The 27,650-nt window shown below is 49.1% G+C and overlaps 1 protein-coding gene across 1 annotated transcript in view; it reads right to left on the bottom strand.

The window, feature by feature from the left end:
• PDE2A (phosphodiesterase 2A) overlaps positions 1–27,650 on the bottom strand; it is a 687,803-nt gene that overhangs the window by 162,302 nt on the left and 497,851 nt on the right. The window contains exons 8-11 of the mRNA XM_030199986.1: positions 25,375–25,427; positions 20,910–20,984; positions 18,634–18,675; positions 16,921–16,989 (exon numbers count right to left, since the gene is read on the bottom strand). Of these exons, the coding sequence (XP_030055846.1) occupies positions 16,921–16,989; positions 18,634–18,675; positions 20,910–20,984; positions 25,375–25,427 (239 nt within the window). The remainder of the gene's footprint in view (positions 1–16,920; positions 16,990–18,633; positions 18,676–20,909; positions 20,985–25,374; positions 25,428–27,650) is intronic.

Raw genomic sequence — 27,650 nt, 5'->3', positions numbered from 1 at the left:
AGTCGTTTACAGCTGAACCCGTGTCGGAGGTGCTACTCCTAAACCCTTAAGAGTTATCAGCTTGGAGTTTTTGGCTCCCGTGGAGGTTGCATTGAATGTCATCTGGAGGGTGCTCCAGGACCTGACGGTGGTAGAGAATGACTTTGCTTCAGATATAGTCTTGTTAATGAGCCACAAGGATAATCTAATCGAATCCTTTGAGAATATACAGCAAATGAAGTTCTACTGAAGTAGGAAACGGTTTAAGATTTGAAAATGATAAAAGACCAGAAAAATTTGAACAAAATGAATATTGTTACAGATGATTAATATCGAGATTGTTGTTTTCCCAGAGTTCCGGGTATGACTCCTAATGTTTTTTTTCCCTTCTGAAATGATTCCTCTTAATATATTAATTCAAAAGGAGTGGAGCCTGTGAAACTGGGATTACTTTAATCAGCGGGAATTGGATTGGAGATTCAAGGGTTTGTATTGTTAAACAATTTCTGGTTTTAAAAGGGAAAAAAATGAAATCAGGTGTATTACTTTCACTAATATTGGACAATAAGTATCTTTCCAATGAAATTGATGGGCTATGCACAGTTATGGTCTTGAAGAAACCAACCAGATGATCAATGTGGAATAACGATTTAGATAAATAATAACTGGGGATAATCGGGTTAATACCACGTTTTCTTTGTTTGCTGTTGCTTAAATTGATCTCCTTGTCTTGTTTCACTCTCCCTATTTATTTTGTGGTCTAAGAAAGAGAAAGATTGTATAAAATCCATTTAACTTGTTGAAATTGTTTTCTTCTAATATTGTTTTAATGTACAATCATCTCTGTTTTACTGTTTTGCAAGTGATCCTTGTAAAATGAAAAAATTATAAATAAATTATTAAAAAAAAACAAAAAACAACTTGGGGTCCTTGGGTCAATTTTAGCAGACAACGGAAAAGGTGCCGGTACTCAGTACCCCCAAGTTCCCCCTCAAAAGAAGCCCTGCTACTGAGGCTAATGTACACTGCCCTGGCCGTCAGAGCTTATGCAGGTCCCTGCTGATATTCCGCCAGGGCCTGTATAAGACAGTAGTTATGCAAGTACCCAGCATTCTTCCCCCTGAGGAAACCCTTCTCCTTCCTGTCATCATTCCCTCTCCTCCATCCCATCCCATTACCACCCCACCAGAACGCTCTCCCAATTCCCAAGGGCTCCATAAGCCCCCCCTCCCCCCAGGGGCCTACCTCCTGCCATTGGTGGTCTAGAGGGGGGCGATGGGGGCAGGAGCAAATGCCACTCACTCCTGCCCCTAGTGGCAGTTCCTTCAATGTGGCTACCAGCTCACGGTATCTGTGTACTACTGAAAGCTGCCATGAGGGGTTGTGGGAGCCATATTGAACTTAAGGAGCTGCTGGATACCAGCAGGAGTGACTGGTATTCACTCCTGCCACTCTTTGGGATTCTGCCAGGTACTTGTAACCTGGATTGGCCACTGCTGGAAGCAGGATACTGGGTTTGATGGACCTTCGGTCTGCCCCATTATGGCTACACTTATGTACTTATCTGCTGCAATTTTTGGTTAGAACAATTGCCTCTTTTTTTTCCCAGGGTTTCACATCCAAAATGAAACAGGGAATAATTTGCAAGGGTTGTTTCTTGCAGCAAAAGAAGCAGTCAGTTTTCTGGCAGCATCTCACGCTCTGTGGTTACCATGGCTGCCATTCCAGATCCAAAGCCTATGGTATGGGTAGCAATTTCCTAATCTCTGCTTTTCATCGCACACGCTACAGGGCATGTTCCTCCTTTCAAGTGAATTCTCAGCATGGGGGGGGGGGGGGGGGGGGGGGTTATCATTCTGGTGATCAGTCCTTCCATTAACTGTCCAGCTCAGCTCATTAGAGACCCATTACTACCGGAGTGCTTTCAAGAGACAAACCCTGCCTCTGAGCTTAGTCTTAAATGAAATACTGCACAGCCTTAACCAACACAGTCCCTGAAGCCTGCCTCAGAGCACTGCCACTATCCAACATAAAAACTCTCAGGCGCGCGCTGGGCCAGTTTTTACCACGTCTGGAAAAAAAGGGCTTTTTTTTCAATGGGCCGGGGAAAGAGCTTGAGGTAAAATTGAAACCAACGCCTGCCTATTTACGGCATAAGCCCTTAATGCCATCCTACTACTACTACTACTACTATTTAGCATTTCTATAGCGCTACAAGGCATACGCAGCGCTGCACAAACATAGAAGAAAGACAGTCCCTGCTCAAAGAGCTTACAATCTAATAGACAAAAAATTGATCTATCGGTAAGGGCTCACATACATAACATAGTAACATAGTAGATGATGGCAGAAAAAGACCTGCATGGTCCATCCAGTCTGTCCAACAAGATAAACTCATATGTGCTACTTCTTGTGTATACCTTACCTTGATTTGTATCTGCCATTTTCAGGACACAGACCGTAGAAGTCTTGCCTACTGCTCGGGTAGCACGCGAGACCTTACCGCTAAGTCAACGGTTGGCGGTAAGGTCTCAGGCTGAAAACGGACGCACACTGGGTTTTTATTTTGCTGCATGTCCATTTTCCGTCCCCTTAAAAAAAAGGCCCTTTTTCCAGGATGCCGAAAAAGTAGCCCGAAAGTGCGCACAAAAGACGTGTTCGCACTGCTGCAGGCCACTTTTTGCCGCAGTTTAGTAAAAGGGCCCCTTAAATTGTTACCCCTCTGGGAACAGGGAATTAGCTCGTGTAACTGAATGTGGCTCACCTTGCGACAATATTTGAATATGGCGTGAGCAAAAAAAAGAAAAAAAAGAAGAAAAATTCTATGAACACTTAGTGAGAATAGCACCTGTTCTTGCTGTTAGGCTAATGTAACTCAAGCAAGACAGATGATGAAGTGAACAATAATTATAAGAACATAGTAACATAGTAAGATAGTAGATGACGGCAGAAAAAGACCTGCACAGTCCATCCAGTCTGCCCAACAAGATAAACTCACATGTGCCACTTTTTGTGTATACCTTACCTTGATTTGTACCTGTCCTTTTCAGGGCACAGACCGTATAAGTCTGCCCAGCACTATCCCTGCCTCCCAACCAGCAGTCCCGCCTCCCACCACCAGCTCTGGCACAGACTGTATAAGTCTGCCCAGCACTATCCCCGCCTCCCAACCAGCAGTCCCGCCTCCCACCACCAGCTCTGGCACAGACCGTATAAGTCTGCCCAGCACTATCCCCGCCTCCCAACCACCAGTCCCGCCTACCACCACCAGCTCTGGCACAGACCGTATAAGTCTGCCCAGCACTATCCCCGCCTCCCAACCACCAGTCCCGCCTCCCACCACCGGCTCTGGCACAGACCGTATAAGTCTGCCCAGCACTATCCCTGCCTCCCAACCACCAGTCCCGCCTCCCACCACCGGCTCTGGCACAGACCATATAAGTCTGCCCAGCACTATCCCTGCCTCCCAACCACCAGTCCCGCCTCCCACCACCGGCTCTGGCACAGACCATATAAGTCTGCCCAGCACTATCCCCGCCTCCCAACCACCAGCCCCACCTCCCACCACCGGTTCTGGCACAGACCGTATAAGTCTGCCCAGCACTATTCCCCGCCTCCCAACCACCAGTCCCGCCTCCCACCACCGGCTCTGGCACAGACCATATAAGTCTGCCCAGCACTATCCCTGCCTCCCAACCAGCAGTCCCGCCTCCCACCACCACCTCTGGCACAGACTGTATAAGTCTGCCCAGCACTATCCCCGCCTCCCAACCAGCAGTCCCGCCTCCCACCACCAGCTCTGGCACAGACTGTATAAGTCTGCCCAGCACTATCCCCGCCTCCCAACCACCAGTCCCGCCTACCACCACCAGCTCTGGCACAGACCGTATAAGTCTGCCCAGCACTATCCCCGCCTCCCAACCACCAGTCCCCGCCTCCCACCACCGGCTCTGGCACAGACCGTATAAGTCTGCCCAGCACTATCCCTGCCTCCCAACCACCAGTCCCGCCTCCCACCACCGGCTCTGGCACAGACCATATAAGTCTGCCCAGCACTATCCCTGCCTCCCAACCACCAGTCCCGCCTCCCACCACCGGCTCTGGCACAGACCATATAAGTCTGCCCAGCACTATCCCCGCCTCCCAACCACCAGCCCCACCTCCCACCACCGGTTCTGGCACAGACCGTATAAGTCTGCCCAGCACTATTCCCCGCCTCCCAACCACCAGTCCCGCCTCCCACCACCGGCTCTGGCACAGACCATATAAGTCTGCCCAGCACTATCCCTGCCTCCCAACCAGCAGTCCCGCCTCCCACCACCAGCTCTGGCACAGACTGTATAAGTCTGCCCAGCACTATCCCCGCCTCCCAACCAGCAGTCCCGCCTCCCACCACCAGCTCTGGCACAGACTGTATAAGTCTGCCCAGCACTATCCCCGCCTCCCAACCACCAGTCCCGCCTACCACCACCAGCTCTGGCACAGACCGTATAAGTCTGCCCAGCACTATCCCCGCCTCCCAACCACCAGTCCCGCCTCCCACCACCGGCTCTGGCACAGACCGTATAAGTCTGCCCAGCACTATCCCTGCCTCCCAACCACCAGTCCCGCCTCCCACCACCGGCTCTGGCACAGACCATATAAGTCTGCCCAGCACTATCCCTGCCTCCCAACCACCAGTCCCGCCTCCCACCACCGGCTCTGGCACAGACCATATAAGTCTGCCCAGCACTATCCCCGCCTCCCAACCACCAGCCCCACCTCCCACCACCGGTTCTGGCACAGACCGTATAAGTCTTCCTAGCACTATTCCCCGCCTCCCAACCACCAGTCCTGCCTCCAACCACCGGCTCTGGCACAGACCATATAAGTCTGGCCAGCACTATCCCTGCCTCCCACTACCGGCTCTGCCGGTAGTGGGAGGCGGGGATTTGTTATAAGATTTGTTATAAATGTTTATATGATGTCTCTTTTAGTTACTTTTCAGTTAAGTTGTGGAACTCAATTCCAATTCAACTCCGATGTATAGAAGATTATTTTCAGTTTAGATGAGTCTTGAAAACCTTCATATTTGATAAACACTTTGAACTATGAAATTTTAAGCTGCAATTGAATTCTTTTTTTTTTATTTCTTTATTCATATATTTCAATATATCATCACAATACGTGAATACTGTATGCAATCGGCATTTATACAAGAGGCAAAAATAAAAGGAAATATCATTAACAGCCTTTCTGTCCACAAGTTTGCAATTGAATTCTTATCGTGACCCGCTATGATTCCTGTTGGAAATTTGCAGGATATAAAAACTGGGAATGGAATATGTTGATACATCACTTTTCATAACCAATCACTTTAACCAGTCAAGAGAAAGGATATTTTCCAAAGAGAAAGCGTCTGAAGCATTGAGCTGGGAGGCTACCAGGTGAGAATACTTCATGTACAAAAGGTTATTACTATCTCTGGATACTGAGCTCCACGGCTGTATTAGACAGAATAATTTGCAGAGCTCGTGCCCAAATACCAGAAATGCATCCCTGGTCTCCACGGGCAGCAATGTGGCATTAGCAAGAAATGCCCAGCAATCCACAGTAGCAAGAGGAGAAGCAGAGCCAAGAAACCATGTAGGTTTTCCCCAGGTACAACATGTAACATAACGGTTGCATGGTCTGGGTGCAGTGACATCGCAAATTGATTCCAACCTTCTTAATAAGGTGTCAACCAGGCCTGCCTGATTGCTATGAAGCCCTGGCTAAATGGCCAGAGTCTCTCACACAACCTCAAACATCTCCTAGAGTCCTTCAGGGTCAATGGGAGAAACAGAATTTGAAGCCTGGCTTAAGTGGCTCTCAGCCTGTGATACAAAGGAGTATGGAATTCACTCCTCATTTAACCTTGACCTTCTTCTTGGTTCTTCCACCTCAAGATTCCCTGAGACCCTGAGAAAACTCCCAGTTCCCAAAAGTTGTGGTAAACTCCTCTCTCTCCTGAGCCCTAGCTACTTTCCTAAGACAAAAGAGAAGGACAAAAGAAACCAAAAGCGGACTCATGAATCCTATCGAAACACTCCTTAGAGAAGACCCTCCCACCGAGGAGTGTCAGAGTTATAACCCGTTCCTTCTCTCTGACCTCATTCACAAAGTTTTTGTAGGGAGCTCATGCAATTAGTAAGGGAAAGGAAAGGGAGATGGGATTTCTGTGGTTACAATCAAAGCAGTTTACAGATAGGGTTACCATATATCCAGATTTACCTGGACATGTCCTCTTTTTGAGGACATGTCCGAGCAACTGGGCGGGTTTTGCCAGCCTGCCCGTTTGTCCAGAAATCCGGACAAACGGGCAGATTGCTAGCCTCCCCTCCCCCTACTTACTACTGCCCTGGTGGTCTAGTGACCTTTTCCGCCTTCAGGGCAGGAAAGAGCCCCCTCTTTCCTGCCCAAAGTGCTGCCCTGCATGCATGCATCCTTCCTGTTCGTGATCTCGGCACTGATTCAAAATGGCCACCGAGAGTTGCAGTGACCTCGCGAGACTTCAACTCTCGCCGGCCATTTTGAATCGGCGCCGAGATCACGAACAGGAAGGATGCATGCATGCAGGGCAGCACTTTGGGCAGGAAAGAGGGGGCTCTTTCCTGCCCCGAAGAGGTCACTAGACCACCAGGGCAGTAGTAAGGTAAGGGGAGGGGGTGACGGGGAGGGGGAGTGACGGGGTGTGTGACAGGGGGAAGGGGAAAATGTGAAGGGGGTGGAACGAGGGCGTGAAAGGGTGCATGGTGGGGCATGAAAGGGCGGGTCGTGAAAGGGGGCGGGCGTGAAGGGGGGAGGGCATGTGTCCTCCTTTTTGGGGGACAAAATATGGTAACCCTATTTACAGAGTATATACAAGTACTTATTTTGTACCTGGGGCAATGGAGGGTTAAGTGATCGTAACCAAAAACAGAAACAGAAATGATCATCTAGCAGTTTGCCCCAGGAGCGTAGCCAGACCTCACAGTGGGAGGGGGCCAGAGCCTGAGGTGAGGGGGCACATTTTGGTCTGCCGCCCCGCCACCCTGCCGCTCCCATCCACTGCCGCAGCAAAATTCCTTGGCTGGCGGGGGTCCCCAACCCCCACCAGCTGAAGTCTTGTCCAGCGCCGGCCTCCGTCACTGCCGCGTTGCCTGCCCTGTTTTCTCTTCCCCTCATGTCCTGCATGCTCCCCTGCCAGCAAAACCAGGGGCCCAGAGGAAATTTGGGGGAGGGGCCCAGGCCCCCATGGTCCCACGTAGCTATGCCACTGGTTTGCCCAGAATCACAAGAAGCTGCAGTCAGGAAATTGAACCCGCTTCCCTTGGTTCTCAGGCCACTGCCTAATCATTAGGTTACTACTCCAGGGACACTTGACAAGACACAGGAAGAATTACTGCAACAGCCCTGTCCAGCTCATAAAAATCCAGTAAAGAAAGGACAACATAATGATTTGTAATTTATAGAGGTGGCTTTTTTTGATGTGAACATCATTTACTGCCGTTCTTTGTTGCCTATCACTCAACTAGTTTCTCATGCATCTTTAGAGCCTTCCTTCTTTCCGCTTCTGGCTTCCCGGCTTATTTATGAATCTCCTGTCTGGAACAATGTCCACAAATCTTCCTGAAATTGAAGCATGTCACATCTGGCTTATGTTAATCAGTTGTAGAGAGGCTGTTAATGCATCAACAAGATGCCGGCAGCAACCAAAAAAATAGGACCCTGTATCGTTCCTCTTGATTGCAAACAAGCTGGTGATTCCTTTTTCGGTAACAGGACAGAATTCATTAATTTAGGAAGTGGCAGAAAACTTCTGGGAACATAAGAATAACCATACTGGGGGAGACCGAAGGTCCATCTAGCCCAGTATCCCGTTTCCAACAGTGGCCAAGCCAGGTCACAAGTACTTGGCAGAATCCCAGAAAACAGTAAGATTCTGGAATCCCAAAGAATAGCAAAGTGATGCACATTGGGAAGAATAATCTGAATCATAGTTGTCTGATGCTAGGGTTCACTTTAGGAGTCAGCACAAGAAAAAGACCTAGGTGTCACTGTAGACAATACGCTGAATTCTTCTGTCCAGTTTGCGGCGGTGGCCAAAAAAAAGCAAGCAGGATGCTAGGAATTATTAAGAGAGGGATGCAAAATAAGACCAAAAATATTATAACACCTCTGTATTGCTCCATGGTGCGACCTCGCCTAGGAGCCCTTTTACTAAGCTGCATGTGCTTACTCACGCCCAACGCACATCAGTTCTGAGTTACCGCCCAGCTAACATGTGGCCTAGGTGGTAAATTCATTTTTGATGCACGTCCACTACGGGCGTCAAAAAATATTTTAATTTCCTGGCACGTGGTGTCAGACCTGTGACTTCTTGTACCAAGTAGAGTGCTGCCGAGCCCGGTACTCGGACCAGGTTCTGCTTGGCTGCCGGACAACCCTGGGTTTCACCTGCGCTGACTGCCGTTCCCCAGAGGTTCAGCCCCTAGGTGCAAGCGGCCTGCAGGGCTTACGAGATGGAGCAGAAAGCGGGGTGATGACGTGATGGCCAGACAGGCAGCTGGCAAAAGAGTGATCCAGGTACAGGCAGAGTCAGTAAGCAGGCAGAGACACAAGAGTAATCCAGGTACAGGAACAGTCAGTAGGCAGGCAGCAGACACAAGAGTAATCCAGGTACAGGCAAGGTCAGTAGGCAGGCAGCAGACACGAGAGTAATCCAGGTACAGGCAAGGTCAGTAGGCAGGCAGCAGACATGAGAGTAATCCGGATACAGGCAGAGTCAGTAGGCAGGCAGCAGACACGAGAGTAATCCAGGTACAGGCAAGGTCAGTAGGCAGGCAGCAGATACGAGAGTAATCCAGGTACAGGCAGAGTCAGCAACGAAGAACAAAGTAGAGGAGAAGCACACTACTGAGCAAGTAACACCTACCAAAGTAGAAGCCGAAGCAAGGAGTCTAGGGAGAGCTCAGCTGATAAAGTGCTGGCATCTGACATCAGCAGGGAGAAGGAGGAACCGGAAGACCAATAGGAGAGAAGCAAGGGAAGCCAGGCAGAGGAAGAGTAGACCCAGGTGGGTGGAAGCAAAGCAATCAAGGAGCCTGCAGCCAGAGAAAAACTATACACGCATAGCTCAGGGCTGTGCCAGTCAAGTGTGTGTGTCAACGGGACCCTGCGCAGCCCGAGGACGCTGCTTGCGTTGAGGTAGGTGACACGACACACGGGTGGTAATTGACATTTGAATGCATGTTGACCATTACCGCCTGGTTAACATAGGAGACCTTACCACTAAGTCAATGGCTGGCAGTAAGGTCTCAGACCTCAAATGGACATGTGCCAATTTTCATTTTCCTGCATGTCCATTTTCAACCCCCCCCCCCCCCCCCAAAAAGGCATTTTAATACAGGGGTGCTGAAAAATGATTCTGCGTGTGGCCAAAGCACGTTCCTACACTACCGCAGGCCATTTTTCAGTGCACCTTAGTAAAAGGACTCCCTAGAGTATTGCGTTCAATTCTGGTCGCCGTATCTCAAAAAAGATATAGTGGAATCAGAAAAGGTTCAAAGAAGAGTGGCCAGAATGATAGAGGGGATGGAACTGCTCCCATATATAAGGAAAGGCTAAAGAGGTTAGGGATCTCCAGCTTGGGAAAGAGACAGCCGAAGGGGGATACGATTGAGGTCTACAAAATCCTGAATGGTGTGGAGCGATTGGAGGTGAATCTTTCTTTCACGCATTCGAAAAGCACAAAGACCAGGGGACACTCGATGAAACTGCATGGAAATACTTTTAAAACAAATAGGAGGAATTTTTTTTTCACTCAAAGAATAGTTAAGCTCTGGAACTCAATTTGAATGTACTCATGCAATCCCTGGACAGAGTGTTGGATCAGTCTGAATTTTCTCACTTTATTCATAAGTACATAAGCGCTGCCATGCTGGGAAAAGACCAAAGGTCCATCAAGCCCAGCACTCTGTCTCCAACAGCGGCCAATCTAGGCCCCAAGAACCTGGCAAAACCCCCAAATTTAAGAACGATCAATGTTCCTTTAGGAATCTGTCCAGACCCCCTTTAAACTCAGCAAGGCCAGCTGCCGTCGCTACCTTCTCCGGCAATGAGTTCCAGAGTCTAACTACGCGCTGAGTAAAGAAAAACTTTTTCCGATTTGTTTTAAACCTAATTTCATCTTGTGTCCCCCCTGGTTCTATTATTGTTAGAAAGTGTAAACAAATGCTTCACATGATATCACTGTGTCCTTGCTTTGTCTGCTTTCTTGGGCTGATACCCTATCCCGTATACAAAAGTGTATAGAACTAATTGAGTCCTGGATCTCAATTCACCGCCTGAAGCTTAATAAAGAAAAAAAACAACGTTTCTTTGAATAGGCGCAAGGACTGCTGTGAGATACAGGCAGAATGTTATGACAGGCGTGAATTCTTTTTCCCTAGATTTGCATTCTAAAATGCTAGGAGTAGAATTGTATAAATCTTTATCCGTGCAACAGCATGTCTCCCAAATTATGAAGAACGTCCTTAGGCAGCTTAGGGCAGTAAAGAAATATTTCACTGGAGACACCTTTCGAATATCGGTCCAGTCTCTTGTACTATCTCGCTTTGATTACTGTAATCTCGTCCTGATTTGTTGCTCTAAGTCATTGGTTAAACGCCTACAGGTAATGCAAAATACGGCTGTTAGATTGATTTTTACTTTATCAAAATCTGAGTCAGTTAAAAGTTATTATCTGCAGCTTCATTGCTTGCCAATACTTGCTCGTATACCGTTCAAGCTGAACATCACGGTTTTCAAAATTCTCTACGGAGACTCTCCCAGTTATATGTTGAATCTAATGCTCCTTCGAAATGCTGCTTCTCGTTACGTTACTTGAAATCAGTTTATTCTCTTAAAATCAGTTAAACAGTTTACCTCTTCTTTACGATATCAATTTGCTACGGTACATGCTGGAATACTTTGCTGTTATCTCTAAGGTCGTGCCAGGATTACGTAAAATTTAGGAATATTCTGAAAACTTTTCTGTTACAAAGATCTGGCCTTATATCTCCTAATTTGATACCGTTATTTGGTAATGATTATTTTTAGTTTTTCTTTTTTATTGTGTTGTAGTGCTGTAATTCCTAGATTTTCTGATCTGCTTTCTTCTTAAATTGTAGTGGAATTCACAAAGGTTCAAAGAAAAGCGACCAAAATGATGAAGGGGATGGAACTGCTCCCATATGAGGAAAGGCTAAAGAGTTTAGGGGGGTCCTTTTACAAAGGTGCGCTGAAAAATGGCCTGCGCTGGTGTAGACGTGTATTGGATGCACGCGGGTCCATTTTTCAGCGCACCTGCAAAAAAGTACTGAGACCTTACTGCCACCCATTGACTTATCTGTAAAGTCTCAAGCGTTAACTGGGCGGTAATCGTCAGCACGTGTACACTTCCAATTACCGCCTGGTTACTGCCGTGCACCGGAACTTTTCCAGTGTGCATAGTGAATGCGCATAAAGAAATGAAATTACCGCCTGGGCCACGGGTAGCCGAGCAGTAGTTCCAAATTGGTGTGTGTTGGGGGCGCATACGTATCACGACTGTGGTCATGATCCCTCTCTGACTCACCTTATTTCCGATGGTCAGCTGCTGAGCTAGCTACTGTGGTTGTTTCTTTCCTGTGTGTTTCAAGCCTCACTTTGGGTTCAGTGTATTTCTTGCCTCTGTCCTGTTTATAAGGAAGTAGTGCATTTTCATTCAGGGCCTTTGCAGTGCCAAAGGTCTTCAGGTTAGTCCGTGTGCAGTGCAGCACTTCTGCCTTGTTCTAGTCTGTGTGCCTGTGGGCACTTTTGCCTTGATTTCTTGTTGCTTTATTCATAGCCTGTGTGCCTGTGGGCACTTCTGTCTTGATTCCTTGTTTAGGGTGCCTGTGTGCACTTCTGCTTCTGTTCTTCTCGGTCTGTGTGCTAGGTTCAGTCTTCAGCCATAGTTCTGTTGTTTGTCTGTGTGGGTCAGCTTTGTGTCCTGCCTACTCTGCCTTGCTTGTTCTAGTCCCCTCTATCTTAGCTTCAGCCTTAGTTCTGTTGTTTGTCTGTGTAGGTCAGCTTTGTGTCCTGCCTAGTCTGCCTTGCTTGTTCTAGACCCCTCTACCTTAGCTTCAGCCTTAGTTCTGTTGTTTGTCTGTGTAGGTCAGCTTTGTGTCCTGCCTAGTCTGCCTTGCTTGTTCTAGTCCCCTGTACCTTAGCTTCAGCCTTAGTTCTGTTGTTTGTCTGTAGGTCAGCTTTGTGTCCTGCCTAGTCTGCTTTGCTTGTTCTAGTCCCCTCTACCTTAGCTTCAGCCTTAGTGCTGTTGTTTGTCTGTGTGGGTCAGCTTTGTATCTTGCTTGTGTCTGCCCTGTTTGTCTTCAGCTCCAGTCCCCTTCCTGCTTGTCTCTGCCTTGTTTGCTTTCAGCTTCTGTTCCTGCCAAGCTTGTTTGAAAATCCTGAATCCTGCTTGAGTATCCTGAATCCAGTTCCAGCCAAGCCAAGACTGTTCCAGCATTTGGTTCTAGCCAAGCCAAGTCAAGTCCGTTCCTGAATCTGATTCCAGCCAAGCCAAGTGCATCCTGTATCCTGTCCAGTCCTGCTTGGGGGGGGGGGGGGGGGGGGGTTGCCTCCTGCTGCCGCTCTATGACAGTAGGATAAGGGCTCACGTTGTTCCAGAGTTCATGACTGTTTGTTTAAAGCATGAGATCGTGACAGAATGCGCCTATGTGGCTTAGTAAAAGGGCCTCTAGGGCTCTTCAGTTTAGGCTGGGGGGGGGGGGGGGTGGATATGATTGAGTTCTATAAAATCTTGAGTGGTGTAGAACGGGTAGAAGTGAATCGATTTTTCACTTTGTCAAAAAGTACAAAGACCAGGGGACACTCCATGAAATTACATGAACATCCTTTTAAAAGAAATAGGAGGAAATATTTTTCACTCAAAGAATAGTTAAGCTCTGAGAACTCGCTGCCGGATGACGGTTAACGTATCTGGATTTAAAAAAGGTTTGGACAAGTTCCTGGAGGAAAAGTCCATAATCTGTTATTGAGATGGCTCATGGGGGAAGTCACTGCTTGCACTGGGATTGGCAGCATGGAATATTGCTACTAACTGGGTTTCTGCCAGGTACTTGTGACCTAGATTGGCCAGGGCCGTCGAGAGACTGGGCTGGGCCCGGGGCAAGGCTGCCCCCAGGGCCCTGCCCCTGCTGCCCTCGCCGCCCTGCCCCCTGAGGTCGCTGCCGCTCCCCTCTCCACCCCCCCCCCCCCCCCCGAGGTCGCCGCCGCTCCCTCCCTCCATCCAACTCCGGGCCAGGCCCCCTGCATTGAAATCGCAGTCTCACCTCCGTGAAAGCAGCGCTGCAGGCAGCAGTACACCTCCCTTTGGCCCTCCTTTCCTCCTTGTGTCCCGCCCTCGCGGAAGTTACGTCAGAGGAGGGCGGTACACAGGGAGGGAAGGAGGCCTGAAGAGAGGCGTTCTGCTGCCTGCAGCGCTGCTTTCATGGAGGTGAGACTGCGATTTCAATGTAGGGGGCAGACAGTTGACGACGGAGGGCAAGTGGGACTGCGGCGCCGGGCCCCCCTTGGGAATTTTGTCCCCCTGCCCCCCCCCCCTCTCGGAGGCTATGGAATTGGTGTGAAAGTTTCCAGGGCAGATTACATAAGAACATAAGAATAGCCATACTGGGTCAGACCAATGGTCCATCTAGTCCAGTATCTTGTTTCCAGCAGTGGCCAAGCCAGGTCACAAGTACCTGGTAGAACCCAATTAGTAACGACATTCCATGTAGAACCCCAAAGAATAGCAAGAATCTAGAATCCTAAAGAGTAACAAGATTCCATGCAGAATCCCGAAGAGTAGCAACATTCCATGCTACAATCCCAGGGACAAGTAATAGTCCTCTGCATTATGAACATAAGAACAGCCACACTGGGTCAGACCAATGGATGGACCATTGGTCTGACCCAGTATGGCTATTCTTATGTTCTTATGTAATCTGCCCTGAACTGTTCAGGTAGAGGCAGACTGAAATAACACTTTACACATAATACAAAAGAGGACCCAGATCTGTTTTTTTTTAAATCATATAAAATAATTCACATCTATAGAGTATAGAATAACAGTTCCAAATGAAGCACTTCTTTCCCTGATTCTCACTATAGAAGGGAAGGGATGAGGTGGAACTCCCCCTCGCATTACAATAAATAGAAACCACAGATTCCAGGCAGCTGGAGAGTAATTCCGACACAGGTCATAGTAGTAACACAGTACAGCTGTGCTTGTATGATACGTCTTGCCTACATTAGGGAGGAGGAAACGCAAAGAATTATGTGCACACTTATTTTTCTGATCTGCTAAAAGCATGTACTAATCTCAAGCTAGACAAGGACACTTCTGCTGTAAATAATTCTCTTATCAGAGAAAACTTTTTCATCTTGTTGCATTAGCTGTTCCTAAATCTGTCACTCTGCCTTTTGTTGGTGTAACTATTATCCCTCAAGGACTGGGAAGCAGGAAGCAGCTGGCACAGACTGTGCAAAATTAGCCTTTCTTTCTCCCAGCCTACCACTAGGATGCATACTAGAGTCACGTCAGGCAGCCTGAGGCATCCAGGTGTAAATCCACAGCAGATTTACTTCACAGATTATGGGACTCGCTGCCTTTCGTACAGTCTTGCAAGCAATTGTATTTCCTCATTTCAGTTACTGCGATGTTTTGTTATTTGGTTTGCCAGCTTGTGCCCATTGGACAGTTCAAGCAGCACAAAATTCAGTAGCATGGCTACTAACAGGGAAATCTGGAAGTGAGCATGTTACCTCTACACTTGAAACTTTACATTGGCTTCAAATATTGAGGACTGAGTTGAAAGTTTTCACATTGATTAAATAATGCAGTCCATCAATATTATCATCTTCTCTTAAAATGTATAAACCTGCTCAATTCATTAAGATCTGCTGATAAACATGTATTAATGGGACCAAGTTTTTTGAGGTTAGCTTTTTGGGCCTTTGTTCTACTATTTTTCAAATTGCTGGGCCTTGTGAGGCGATATATAAAACACTGCCCCTTACTAGGGTTACCATATTTTGTCCCCCAAAAAGGAGGACACATGCCCTGCCCCCACCACACACCCCACCCCGCCCCTTTCACACCCACCTACCTCCTTTCACACCCTTGCTCTGCCCTGTCACACCCTCGCTCCGTCCCCTGTCACATTTTCTGCTCCCCCCTGTCACATACCCCGTCACCCCCCTCCCTTACCTTACTATTGCCCTGGTGATCTAGTGACCTGTTCGGGGCAGGAAAGAGCCCCCTCTTTCCTGCCCGGAGCGCTGACCTGCATGCATCCTTCCTGTTCTTGATCTCGGCACCGATTCAAAATGGCCACCGAGAGTTGCAGTCTCGCGAGGTCACTTCAACTCTCAGTAGCCATTTTGAATCGGCGCCGAGATCACCAACAGGAAGGATGCATGCAGGGCAGCGCTCCGGGCAGGAAAGAGGGGGCTCTTTCCTGCCCCGAAGGCGGAAGAGGTCACTAGACCACCAGGGCAGTAGTAAATAAAGGGAGGGGAGGCTAGCAATCTGCCCGTTTGTCCAGAAATCCGGACAAACAGGCAGATTGGCAAAACCCGCCCGGACATGCCCTCAAAAAGAGGACATGTCTGGATAAATCTGGACATATGGTAACCCTACCCTTCACCCTTAAGAAGGATCCCTCAGGTACTGTCAGCCACTTTAACACCTTTAGCCCCGCCCAGGGAGGAAGTGAGATAGGAAGGGTGGAGCCAAAACCAGGCACTATAAAAGGCAGGGCCAGAGTGGGGTTAAGTGGCCCCAGAGGGTAGACCTACTGCATATGCCCCATCAGGTACCCGTGGAAAGGAATCGCAACAGACAGGGAGGCCAAGTTAAACTTGTATCTTGTAGCTTTCCATGTTGGATCCAGCCTGAGGCAGGCTGGCTAGTAAAGGACTAAGACTGTACTGATAACTCTGGGGACCAGGCCAGAGTTAAGAGAAAATCATTGCCTTACCAAGAGACTGTAGTGCGTGCAGTGGTCCTGTAGGAGCAGGCCACGGAGGACATTCATCTGTTCAAAGACTGGTTTTGCATTTGATTTCTCCTTCTCCTGTGAAATGATTAGGACTGCCTTTCCCAACACCTTTAATAAATATTAATTTTGCTCAGCCTAACCTGCTGCGTGGTGTCACTCTATCATGGCTTGAGGTTCCCTGGTGACCATGCTTCTATGTATACTTCTGTAGGAATTGACCCTACGGCAAAAGCGTAGCCAGACCTGTCATTTGGGGTGGCCTCCGACTTAACCCGGGTGGGCCCTTCCCACCCCCACCTCCATCCATACATACAGTTTTTTTAAAACTTTCCCTCTGCCCCTGCTATTGTCATCTTTCTCTCCCCTCCACGCCCAGCATCTGATCCTCTTTCTCTCCCCCTCACCCGTCATCCGCTCCTCTCTCCCTCCCTGGTCTATCTCCAAGCTGTCGCCGGCAGCGATTTCAGTAAGCAGCATGCAGCTTTCCTCTACCGTGTCCCTGCCAGTGAATAAACAGGAAGTGACATCATTGAGGGCGGGACACGGTAGAGGGAAGCTTGCAAGGCTGGCACGTGTTTCTTACAGGAATCTCTGCTGGCAATGGCTCAACGGTAGATGGAGGGCGGGGGTGGGGGGTTCAGAGAGAGACATGCAGCTGCCATGAGGGCAAGAGAGAAAGAGAGAGGACTGAGGCACTGCTGATGAGGTGCTTTGGGGGCCACTAGACTGGGTGGGCCTGAGGCAAGAATGGGTGGGCCTGTGCCCACCCAAGCCCACCCGTAGCTATGCCACTGCCCTACAGTAGTCCTGCTCAAAACCAACCTCTTCTCTGTGCCCTGTAGATGTGAGCCTGTCCTACCCTGGAGATACTCACGGTACTGATGTCCCGCAACGTGATGGATTTTTTCTTGTCCACGACCTGCCCCAAATGTCCGAACGTCAGCTGTAGAAAAAATGAGACAAGGAGAGTTGGTAAAGAAGCAGAAAATGTGAAGAACAAATGAGAAAATGTTTAAAAACTATCAGCACAGTCACTTCTGGCCCTGATCAATGGCTTTCTGTGCTTTGGTTTTCTTTCTATGTAGAGCATCTCCCTAGGAAAGTCCAGGTTTGTTATGGCTCCTTGGAGTCCCCAATAGACAAAAAACTATCTCAGGGAAATTCAGCAGGGAGATAGTCTTTGGAAATGAAGTTCTAGGCTTACTGGTATAATATACCTGTAGGTCTGGAAGCTGTGTGGAGAAACAGAAAAGTGCCCCCCCCCCCCCTTGAAATGTTGGCTGTAAAACTTAGGGGAAGGGATGGGGATTTGATACAGCACCTTTCTGTGGTTACAACCAAAGCAGTTTACGTATTACTAGCCGTTAAGCCCGTAAAAACGGGCGAGATTTCCAGCTACCCTCCTTGCCGCTGCTCCCTCCCCCCTCCGTGCCGGGCCCCCTGCACTGACCTGACAGCGCCTTTCACCTCCGTGTGAAAGCGCTGCAGGCAGCAGCAGATCGCTCTGCTGCTGCCTGCAGCGCTACCACACGGAGGTGAGAGGCGCTGTCAGGTCAGTGCAGGGGGCCCGATGTGGAGGAGGGTGGGAGCAGCGGCGGGGATGGGGGGGGGGGGGGGTGGAGGTTGGTGCGCGCAATGTTCATTTCCAGGCGGCAGCGTCCGACAGTGACTCCGACTCCATTTCCCTCTCTGTTCTGCCCTCTGACGTCATCACGTCTTGACACGAGGGCGGGACAGAGAGGGAAGTCTCTACTGCGCATTTGCAGGTGAGTCGGTCACTTGCCGTTTATATGTTTGATATACAGGTATTTATTTTGTACCTGGGGCCATGGAGAGCTAAGCAACTTGTCTAGAGTCACAAGTTGCTGCAGTGGGAACTGAACCTGGTTTCCCCAGTGGCGATCCTTGGTCAGCTGCCACCCGGGGCAGATCGCCGCTGTGCACCCCCCTCCCCACCGGGTGCAGCAGCGTCCGTCCCCCTGGGAGCAGCACGACACCCCTCCCTGGCGCATCAACACCCCCCCCTAGCGTATCACCCAAGCCCCCGGGTGCATTCTTACCCCAAGTCAATTTAATAATGGTCTATGGACTTTTCCTTTAGGAAGCCGTTCAGGCGTTTTTTAAACGCCGCTAAGCTAACTGCCTCTACCACATTCTCTGGCAACGAATTCCAGAGTTTAATTACATGTTAAGTGAAGAAACATTTTCTCCGATTCATTTTAAATTTACTACTTTGTAGCTTTATCGCATGCCCCCTAGTCCTAGTATTTTTGGAAAGCGTAAAAGATTCACATCTACCCGTTCCACTCCACTCATTATTTTACAGATTTCTATCATATCTCCCCTGAGCCGTCTTTTCTTCAAGCTGAAGAGCCCTAGCCGCTTCAGCCTTTCCTCATAGGGAAGTCGTCCCATCCCCTTTATCGTTTTCGTCGCCCTTCTCTGTACCTTTTCTAATTCCACTATATCTTTTTGGAGATGCGTTGACCAGAATCGAACACAATATTCGAGGTGCGGTGGCAACATGGACTGATACAAAGGCATTATAACGTCCTCACTTTTGTTACGTGGACGTTCATCAACTTACCGGAAAACTAATCTCTTCCTCTAGGACTTTGCTTCCGACAACCTGGAGGAAAGAAACGAGAAGAGAATGTTACTAACCCCCTGGCATCCTGTATCATTTGTTATCATACTTGTGGAGAGACAAGAATATTTGCCCTGACCCCAGTCTGCCCAGTGGCCCTGTCTTCTGAATGATCAGAGGTCCGGCTAAATCTCTGGTCATCTCCCTCCCATGCCCTTACCAGCACTTTCATTTGTCTCCAGCATGTCTGCTGCAGGTGTAGGAGGTGGGGAATTGGAATGAAGGACTATGGGGGAGGATTGGACCCCGGGCAGGGCGTGGGGGGTATAGAAGGACTAAACAGCCCCCTTTATGTGAGTCCTGCCTGAATATTGGTCTGGATCCACATATGTGCCAGCCAGGGGCGTAGCCAGACTTCGGCGGGAGGGGAGTCCAGAGCTCAGGTGAGGGGGCACATTTTAGCCCCCCCCCCGGCACCACCGACCCCCCCCCCCGCCATTGCCGACCCTCGCCGCAGCCACCACCAACTTTGCTCCCCCGCCCCCCGCTGACGACCCTGTCAACCCCCCTCCCGCCGACAACCCTCCCCCGCCGCCGTCGTCGTCTCCTAACTTTGCTGGCGAGGGACCCCAATCCCTGCCAGCCGAGGTCCTCTTGCTTCCCGCGCAAGGCTTCGTTCTGTTTCTGACGTGTAGGACGTCAGACTCACTGAAACAGAACGAAGCCTTGATCTGCAAGGCTTCGTTCTGTTTCTGTGAGTCTGACGTCCTGCACGTACAACGTGCAGGACGTCAGAAACAAAACGAAGCGGGAAGCAAGAGGACCTCGGCTGGCGGGGGATGAGGTCCCCCGCCAGCAAAGGTAGCTCACGGCGACGGCAGGGGAGGGTTGGCGGCGGGAGGGGGGGTCAAGAGGGTCGTCGGCAGGGGGGTCCAGGACCAAATCTACGGGGGCCCAGGCCCCTGTGGCCCCACGTAGCTACACCTCGGGTGCCGGCAGCCAGCACATGCCTGGTCATGGCCAGGTATTCGTGCTGGTGCCCCAGACATGGACCAGCATTGTCATTTTGGTTCTAATTTAGCAGCAGTCAACAGTTTTAAAAAAAATGCTGACTGCTGGCGGCTGCATATTGACTAGATCGTCTTGTGTCTATTCTGTCCTGACTCGAGGAAGAAGGTTCTGGATTAAGTTAGGCCAATAAAAATCTATCATCTTATTGTCCTCCCTTTTATTTTATTTCATTTTATTAACTCTTAAAAAAATACCTCCTGTATCTGAATCCCCTCGAGCCTGGATTTGGAAAAGGTGAATAATTACATCCCAAAGAACAACGTTGATAGTTACTTTTGCTCTAGAACCAGATAAAAATAAATATTTCGATCTTACTTTCGTCACTTGAATGATCCTTTTCTAGGGGCTAAGATCCAGGTTTTTCCTGACATTGCAAGGAACACACAAAGAAGGAGGAAGGAATTTATTTTATATAAATCCAGAATTTTGAGTCTAGGTGGCTTTTTTGTGTTAAAATTTCCTTGCAAATGTTGTATATCTTTTGATTCTGTTAATTATGTGTTTTATACCCCAAAGAAGTTGTTGGAATTTATTGTAAGGAAAGAAAAAGAGAGAAGACCCTTGGAAACACTCCCATAGGAAGTGCTGTTACGTCGGCTATCGGCTTCTGTTGTCCTCTCCAGCTCTGTATTTTTTTTTCTTTTCTAATTACCTCTCTTTTCAATCTTAGTATCTTGATTCCAACCTGATATTGTGGACAAAATTAATAGAATATTTCAATAACATATTTACAATATGTAAAATATTTTATTTATATATTTCTTTATAGTTTTGCTGGATTACCAATGCATTTATGTTTTGCATATATAAATATAAAATTAATAAATATTAAAATTAAAAAAAATAATAATTACATCCAAAACCCCAATCCGTTAGAGATTTCCTGGGCTTGTTCTAAATATGAACCTTATTTTAATTGAACTGTTTGAAAGACATTCTGTTTGAATTTTAATCCTCTAGTCTAGTCGCTTTCCCTTACACAGGTATGCAAAATGTTTCCTTCTCGTTTCGAGGGTGCTGTGCAATGAAGCAGAAATGGATTTACTGCTGTTTTTATTTCTGATTTCAAATGTCTTCAGAACTCAACTGGAAATGCTTTTAACTGTGCCTGGAAAGATAAAGGGTAACTGCAAGGCATTTGACAGCAGCCAGCAGCAACGACAGCTACGTTCTGACTTCCCAGTGCCAGCCGGCCATGCGCTCACCTGACAGAAAAGCTGGTGGCTGTCCTCTGAGACCAGCAGGAGGCAGCAGCAGGGTGACTGGGTCTCCTGTTCCAGCTGCAAGACAGACAAAAAAATGAAGTTCAACATCTGGCACATAGACTGAAATGCCAGCGCTCAGAAAAACTCAAACTAAAGGCGGAAAGCCTGACATTTATACCAGGGTTTACGCAAGAGTGGACCATGCTATTGTTACACCTTTGTGACTCACCCACTGGCGCTCCCCTGCCCAACCCACTTTGCCACTACTAATGAGAGGATATGGTAGACCGGGAGCTATCTTGCACCTTGGAGTAGAAGAGTAGCCTAGTGGTTAGTGCAGTAAACTTTGATCCTGGGGAACTGAGTTCAATTCCCACTGCAGCTCCTTGTGACTCTGGGCAAGTCACTTAACCCTCCATTGCCTGTGGTACAAAATAAGTACCTGAATATATGTAAACCGCTTTGAATGTAGTTGCAAAAACCTCAGAAAGGCGGTATATCAAGTCCCATTTCCCTTCCCTCCCCCTTATATGAAATGACACAGATGTTTCTGTCCTTTCAGAGGTGAGGTACTCTGACACCTGGAAGAAGGATTTTTCTTGATATATTCCAGAACTATGCAATGCAGTTTCTGTGAGTCTGACGTCCTGGACATCAGACTCAGAAACAGAACGAAGCCTTACGCTGGAAGAAGAGGACCTCGGCTGGCGGGGGTTGGGGTCTCCTGCCATCAAAGGTAGGCGACGGCGGGGGAGGGTTGGCGGCGGGAGGGGGGGGTCGAGAGGGTTGGCGGCAGGGGGGGGTCAAAGTTGTTGGTGGTGGCGGCGGCAGTGGTGGCGGGGGGGGGGGGGGGCTAAAATGTGCCCCCTCACCTCAGGCTCTGGACCCCCCTCCCGCCAAAGTCTGGCTACGCCACTGTGTATATCGAACGCGCACCAAAAATGAAATGACCTCAAGAGCCACGCAGTAGTCATGCGGTAATTCAATTTTGTTGCGCATTAGGCACCCGTAGACGCTTACGCGGCTTAGTAAAAGGGCCCCTTAGCTTCTCACCTCCTAACAGGCCTTAATTCTAGCAGGTGTCCTCTCATGAGCAAATGGGATAAATCCAGGTAAGATACATGGGCTAGTGACTAATGCCAACACCCCCTCTTATTCAGGCTTCCAGCTGTGCCTTCCCAGCTCTGATAATGAGCAGATGCCATTCGGACGCCATTCCCAGGGAGAACATTTGTAGCAGATGGCCCTCTGCTGAATCTGAGTTGTGCTGCTGGCTCAGGGCCTCTGAAACCCCCTTTGACAAATATTATCTCTCATTTTCCTAGCGGAAAACGTCCAACTCGCCAACACATTTTTCTCCGAGTCCCCAGACTGCTGTTTACTGTACTGGGCACAGTTACTGCTAAGCGATATTAGGTTATGAGCCTTGGAAATAAATCCTGGAAAAGTCTCGGTTGCCAGCTTCTGCCAATGTCATTGATAGACCACTGAACACTCGATCTTCACAAGAAGCGGGTGTAGGTTTAAGAGAGGAGCATGAGATCCGGAGAATGGAATGCAAAGTTTGGAGTGATAACACCGGGGAAGACAGCATGAGGGCCCAGACTATAAATCAGCTCCCCCAGATCCTCTTGAGCTGGCAAAGAATGCAATAGTCATCTTACCAACTTCTGGACTTTTCTGTCCCTGGTTGGAGTAAAACCAGAAACAGAGCCGGTGCTGTCTGCTATGGGATGGGACTCAAACACAGCCTGCAGGCAGCTAAGGGCAAGATAGAGTGGATTCCTTTATACCATGCCACTGAAACTCACAGGAACCTGCTGGACTCACTCTGCCAGCAGAGACAGGATTAACTTCCACACATGCTGTTGATACAACTGGTGTGTCAGCAGAGAATTCTCAGGGGCCCTTTTACTAAGGCGCTTATGCTCAATTCTGAGCTAACGCCCGGCTACCACATGGCCTCAGCGGTAATTTCATTTTTGACGCGCGCCAGAAAATATTTTTATTTTTTGGCGCACAGGCGGTAATCGGCGTTTGAATGCGTATCGACCATTACCTCCCAGTTAGGGTTACCATATGTCCGGCTTTACCCGGACATGTCCTCTATTTGAGGACATGTCTGGGCAACCGGGCGGGTTTTGCCAATCTGCCCGTTTGTCCGGATTTCTGGACAAACGGGCAGGCTGGTGGGCGGGCTGTCCTATAGGACAAATCCGGACAAACGGGCAGATTGCTAGCCTCCCTTCCCCTTACTTACTACTGCCCTGGTGGTCTAGTGACCTCTTCCGCCTTCGGGGCAGGAAAGAGCCCCCTCTTTCCTGCCCGGAGCGCTGCCCTGCATGCATCCTTCCTGTTGGTGATCTCGGCGCCGATTCAAAATGGCCGCCAAGAGTTGAAGTGACCTCGCGAGACTTCAACAGGAAATCAGGGCGGGACCAGAGCTGAAAGACAGAGACGGGCCGAGCCTGCACGCCGTTTACCGCTGCTGCTGCTGCCGCCGTCTGCCGTAACCCCGACTGGGTGAGACTTCTAAAATTCGGAAGGAAGGGGCTGGCTCTGGATGGGAGGAAGCGAGGGACGACGACCCTGGAACTGGCAGAGAGACCTTGAAACTCGGGAAACTGGGAGGGAGGGGGACCCTCGGAGGGAGGGAGACACTGGGGTGTGTGAAATATGTGCGAGGCAGTTGGGGGGGGGGGCGGTGGATCAGCTGTGAGGGTTTTTTTCCCCCGGGTTCTGTGAAAGGTGACATCAGCCTGGCTTCGGAGCCTAGCAGACCAACTCAGCCACGAACCCAGGCAGCAAGATTAGAACGTTGGAGGTGAGAATTATTATATAGGACTAGTAAAAAAGGCCCGTTTCCGAAACCAATGAAACGGGCGCTAGCATGTGGCTTTTTGTGTGTGTGTGTGTGTGTGTGTGTGTATGTGTCACAGAGTTATATTGTGTGTGTGTGTGTATGTGAGTGTGTGAGGGTGCGGTGTGTGTGCAGGTTGTTGATGTGTGTCTTTTTTTCTTTTGTTTTGTTTATTGCTTGGGGGTTGGGGGATGTGCTGTGCTGTCCTTGGTCGCTGTTTGCTGCTGGCTGGGTCGCGGGTAATCCTTCCAGCTGGGCCGCAGCTTGTCCTGTGCGCCCACGTCCCTGTTGGTGACGGGCACGTTGTTTTCCGGCTCCTCTGACTCCATGTCAAGTGATTCCAAATGTAGTCTGTGCTATAGGCCCTCTGGCACTCTTCAGTACTGGCATTAGGCATTTAAAAATTTCTCCCCCCCCCCCCCCCCCCCGCCCCGGTCTATTTTTGCACATACCCACAGCAGGAATATTCTTCTCTCGTTCCAGCGGTGGTTCTGTGCTCTCCGTGCTGCACAGATAATGAGCCATTCTGCTGGGGAATGCTCCTCCCTTATTGTCACGTAGTTTCCTCTGATTGGTCCGTCTTACATTGCCTAGTGTTGCCTGGGAACGGTGTTGTGATGGTCCTTTGTGTTTCAGAATGTTGAGGGTGTTTTTTCTGATTGGTCCGTCATGCGAGGGCGGGGCAGAGAGACATGGTCAGTGTTGTGGCTTCACCACCATGAATCCATGAACCCTTCAGGGAGTGACTGAGTGACTTCAGAATGTTGTCTTCAGAACGTTGAGGGTGAGTTTTATTATAGTAGATATGGCTGTTGTAAGTGATTGTGCTTAACACAGACACACACATGTGCCAGTTACACTAGTGCTCTATAGAGGGTAAAGGGTCATGGATTTGATAGACCGTCTTTCTGTGGTACAAACAAAGCAGTTAATTTTCTCTGTCCCTAGTAGGCTCACAATCTAAGGGGTCTTTTACTAAGGTGCACTGGAAAAATGGCCTGCGGTGGTGTAGATGCGGGTTTTGGGCGTGCGCAGAATCATTTTTTAGCGCACCTGTAAAAAAAATGCCTTTTAAAACATTTTTTGCCGGAAATGGACGTGTGGCAAAATGAAAATCGCCACGCATCCATTTTGGGTCTGACACCTTACCGCCAGCCATTGACCTAGCGGTAAAGCCTCACGCGGTAACTGGGCGGAAATGACCTAGGCGCGTCAAATGCCGCTTGACACGCGTAACCGACGTGCGCCAGAAAATAAAGTATATTTTTCAGACGCGCGTAGCGGACGCGTGCCAATGAAATTACCGCAATGGCCACACGGTAGCCAGGCAGTAACATGGAATCGGTACCCGTTGGGGCGTGCGCAGGCACTTACCCGGCTTAGTAAAAGGGTCCCTAAGTTTTTTTTTACCTTGGGCAAAGGAAGGTTAAGTAACTTGCCCAAGGTCACAAGGAACTACAGTGGAAACTGAACCCAGTTCTCCAGGTGCTAACCATTAGTCTATTTTCTTTTACAGAGTAGGTTCTTGTCAGGCGCCCTGTTACACAACCATCCTCTACACGACTAAACATGGTAGCTGAGTGCTGTATGTACCGGTGTACTTACATAGTGAATCACTTTGATCTGTAGGGACACAGCATCCAGGTCGTAGAGTTCACCTGCAGAGTAATATTAGGCAAAGAGGTCACGGGGGGAGCAAAAAAATCCTCTGGCCATGCAGCGCAGAGATCAGCCCAATGAAATAATGGTTATCATTACAAAGCTGGACCTGTAGTCTGGGCGGTCCTGTCTCTAACTGCTATTCATTTGGCAACTTCAGGGGACGGGGAGTAGGGGAGGATATGACATTCGCTCTCTCTTACCTCTTCCCAGCTCTCAACCCCCTGTGCAAATCCTTAACATTTGCTTCCTTTCACAAAAGCCTCAACCCCCTTAAGCTTTTAGCCCCTTCTCACCTCTCCCCTTTCTCATTTTGTCCCCTTTCTGCCTTCACCTTGTTTTCTCTTCCCCATTTCCTCCTCCCACCCCTAACCCATGCCAGCAGCTGAATCCTGAGTCCCAGGACCAGAGACAGCCCATAGGCCTGCAATTGTGTCCACTCCACATTATTCCTTTTTGATCCGAGTAAAAGGCGAACACCTGTGGTGGGGGATACCGTAGGAGAAGAAACGTTGGATTTGAGAGCAGAGTGGCTCTTGGGTTTGTTCTAGCCTCCACTCCTCCCCTCCTGTTCCTGCACCATAGGCTAAGCCCTGGAATGCTGCATGAGTGAAAGGGCGTTGCAAGTGGCATGACTAGATCACACCCTTCTTGCAAGAGCAACACTGGCTACTCTCTCCCTTGCTTTCCTCCCTTCAACAGGTTCAGTATTTCTCCCTCTCTGCCCCCCTACTCTGTGGTCCTTCAGTCTTGCTGTGGGTCACTGGCAGAGGCAGTGATGAAGACAGGATGCCTCTAGCTGTCCAGGACCTTCTCTCTGCTGTACCCTGCCTCTTTGATGCAACTTCCTATGGGCAGGATATCGCATATGGAAGACTCCAGGGTGAGCTAAAGGGAGCCTGTCTTCATTACTGCCACTGCCGGTAACCCTCAGCAAGTTTGGAAGACTGTGGGGAAGGGGGAGAGATGCTGGACCCATGGGAGGGGGGAGGAAGGGGGAGAGAAAAAGAGAGACCAGACTGGAGGGGAAAGAGATAGGGAGAGTTGCTAGGGCAATGGAGGGAGGGAGGCAGATATACTGAACTGAGATGGGGACAGGAGAGGAGACATGCTGGCACTGAAGTAAGGACTATAGGAGGAAAAGATGAGAGAGTGGAGAAGCTAGACATGGGGAGGGACAGGTGAGCACTGTGGTGGTGGGGGGGGGGGGTAGGGATACAGAAGGGTGATGCTGACTATGGGAGGATTGGGAAATAGAGGCAAAGCTGAACAAGGGGGAGGGGGAGAGGGACACAAAGGAGTAGTGATGGATATGGGAGGGAAAGCAACAGAGAGGAGAGATGCTGAGCACTGAGGGCAGATGCTGGACACAGCAAATAGAGTCACAGTGGGGAGTTGCTGGATATAAGGGGGAGAATAGGAACAGGGACACAGAAGGGAGATGCTGGACAGGAATACAGAGGGACAATGGATGGTAGAACATGGAGAGAGAAGAAATGTCAAATGGACAGGAGACCCTGTAAAGAGCATTAAAAAAAAAACCCTTTAGTGTCCAATGTTCCTGTAATAAGCCATATGGGAACAGATTGAAGGGAACGTTGGACACGAAAGGGTTAAGCAAAACAGAAGGGATACTGGGACCAAAGTGAATGGAAAAATAAAATGCTCAGACAACAAAGGTTACAAAAATGTATATTTTATTCTGAATGTATTACTTGAAGATGGGTTTGATGCTGGAGCTAGGAGGAGGAGGAGGAGGAGGCTAAAGGCTGATACAGCACTGGGGATGGGTGATGGGAGAAGGCAGATGGTAAGAAGGGGATCCGAGTGCAGCTGTGTATGTGTGTGTGGGGGGGGGGGGGGGAAGAAGACAGAGTGGAGTGGACTGGAGAGAAAGGTCACAAAGGAGGAAAAGGGAGGGAAAAGAGAAGGGGTCTGAATAGAGGAAGAGGGGAGGTAAAAAAGGGACATTTTAGAAGGAGACAGAGAGGTGAGAAGACTGGAGGGGAGGAGAAGGGAGAAGGGTTGAAGAATCTGGAGGAATTGGAAAAGGGCTGAGAGACACTGGAAAGGAATAGATGAAAGGGTCAGATCTATGAAGAGAATGAGAGAAAGGAATGAGGAACTTGGGTAGTAGATAAGAGGAAGAAGAAACGGGGGGGCTGGATGCCAGGAGGGGTTGATTTGCAGGTAACGAACTGGGGTTGGTGAGGGATTGCGAT

This window comes from Microcaecilia unicolor, chromosome 4, assembly GCF_901765095.1.
Source record: "Microcaecilia unicolor chromosome 4, aMicUni1.1, whole genome shotgun sequence".
NCBI lineage: Eukaryota > Metazoa > Chordata > Amphibia > Gymnophiona > Siphonopidae > Microcaecilia > Microcaecilia unicolor.
The sequence above is the reverse complement of the archived record's forward strand: the minus strand, read 5'-3'. Positions and strand labels throughout refer to the sequence as shown.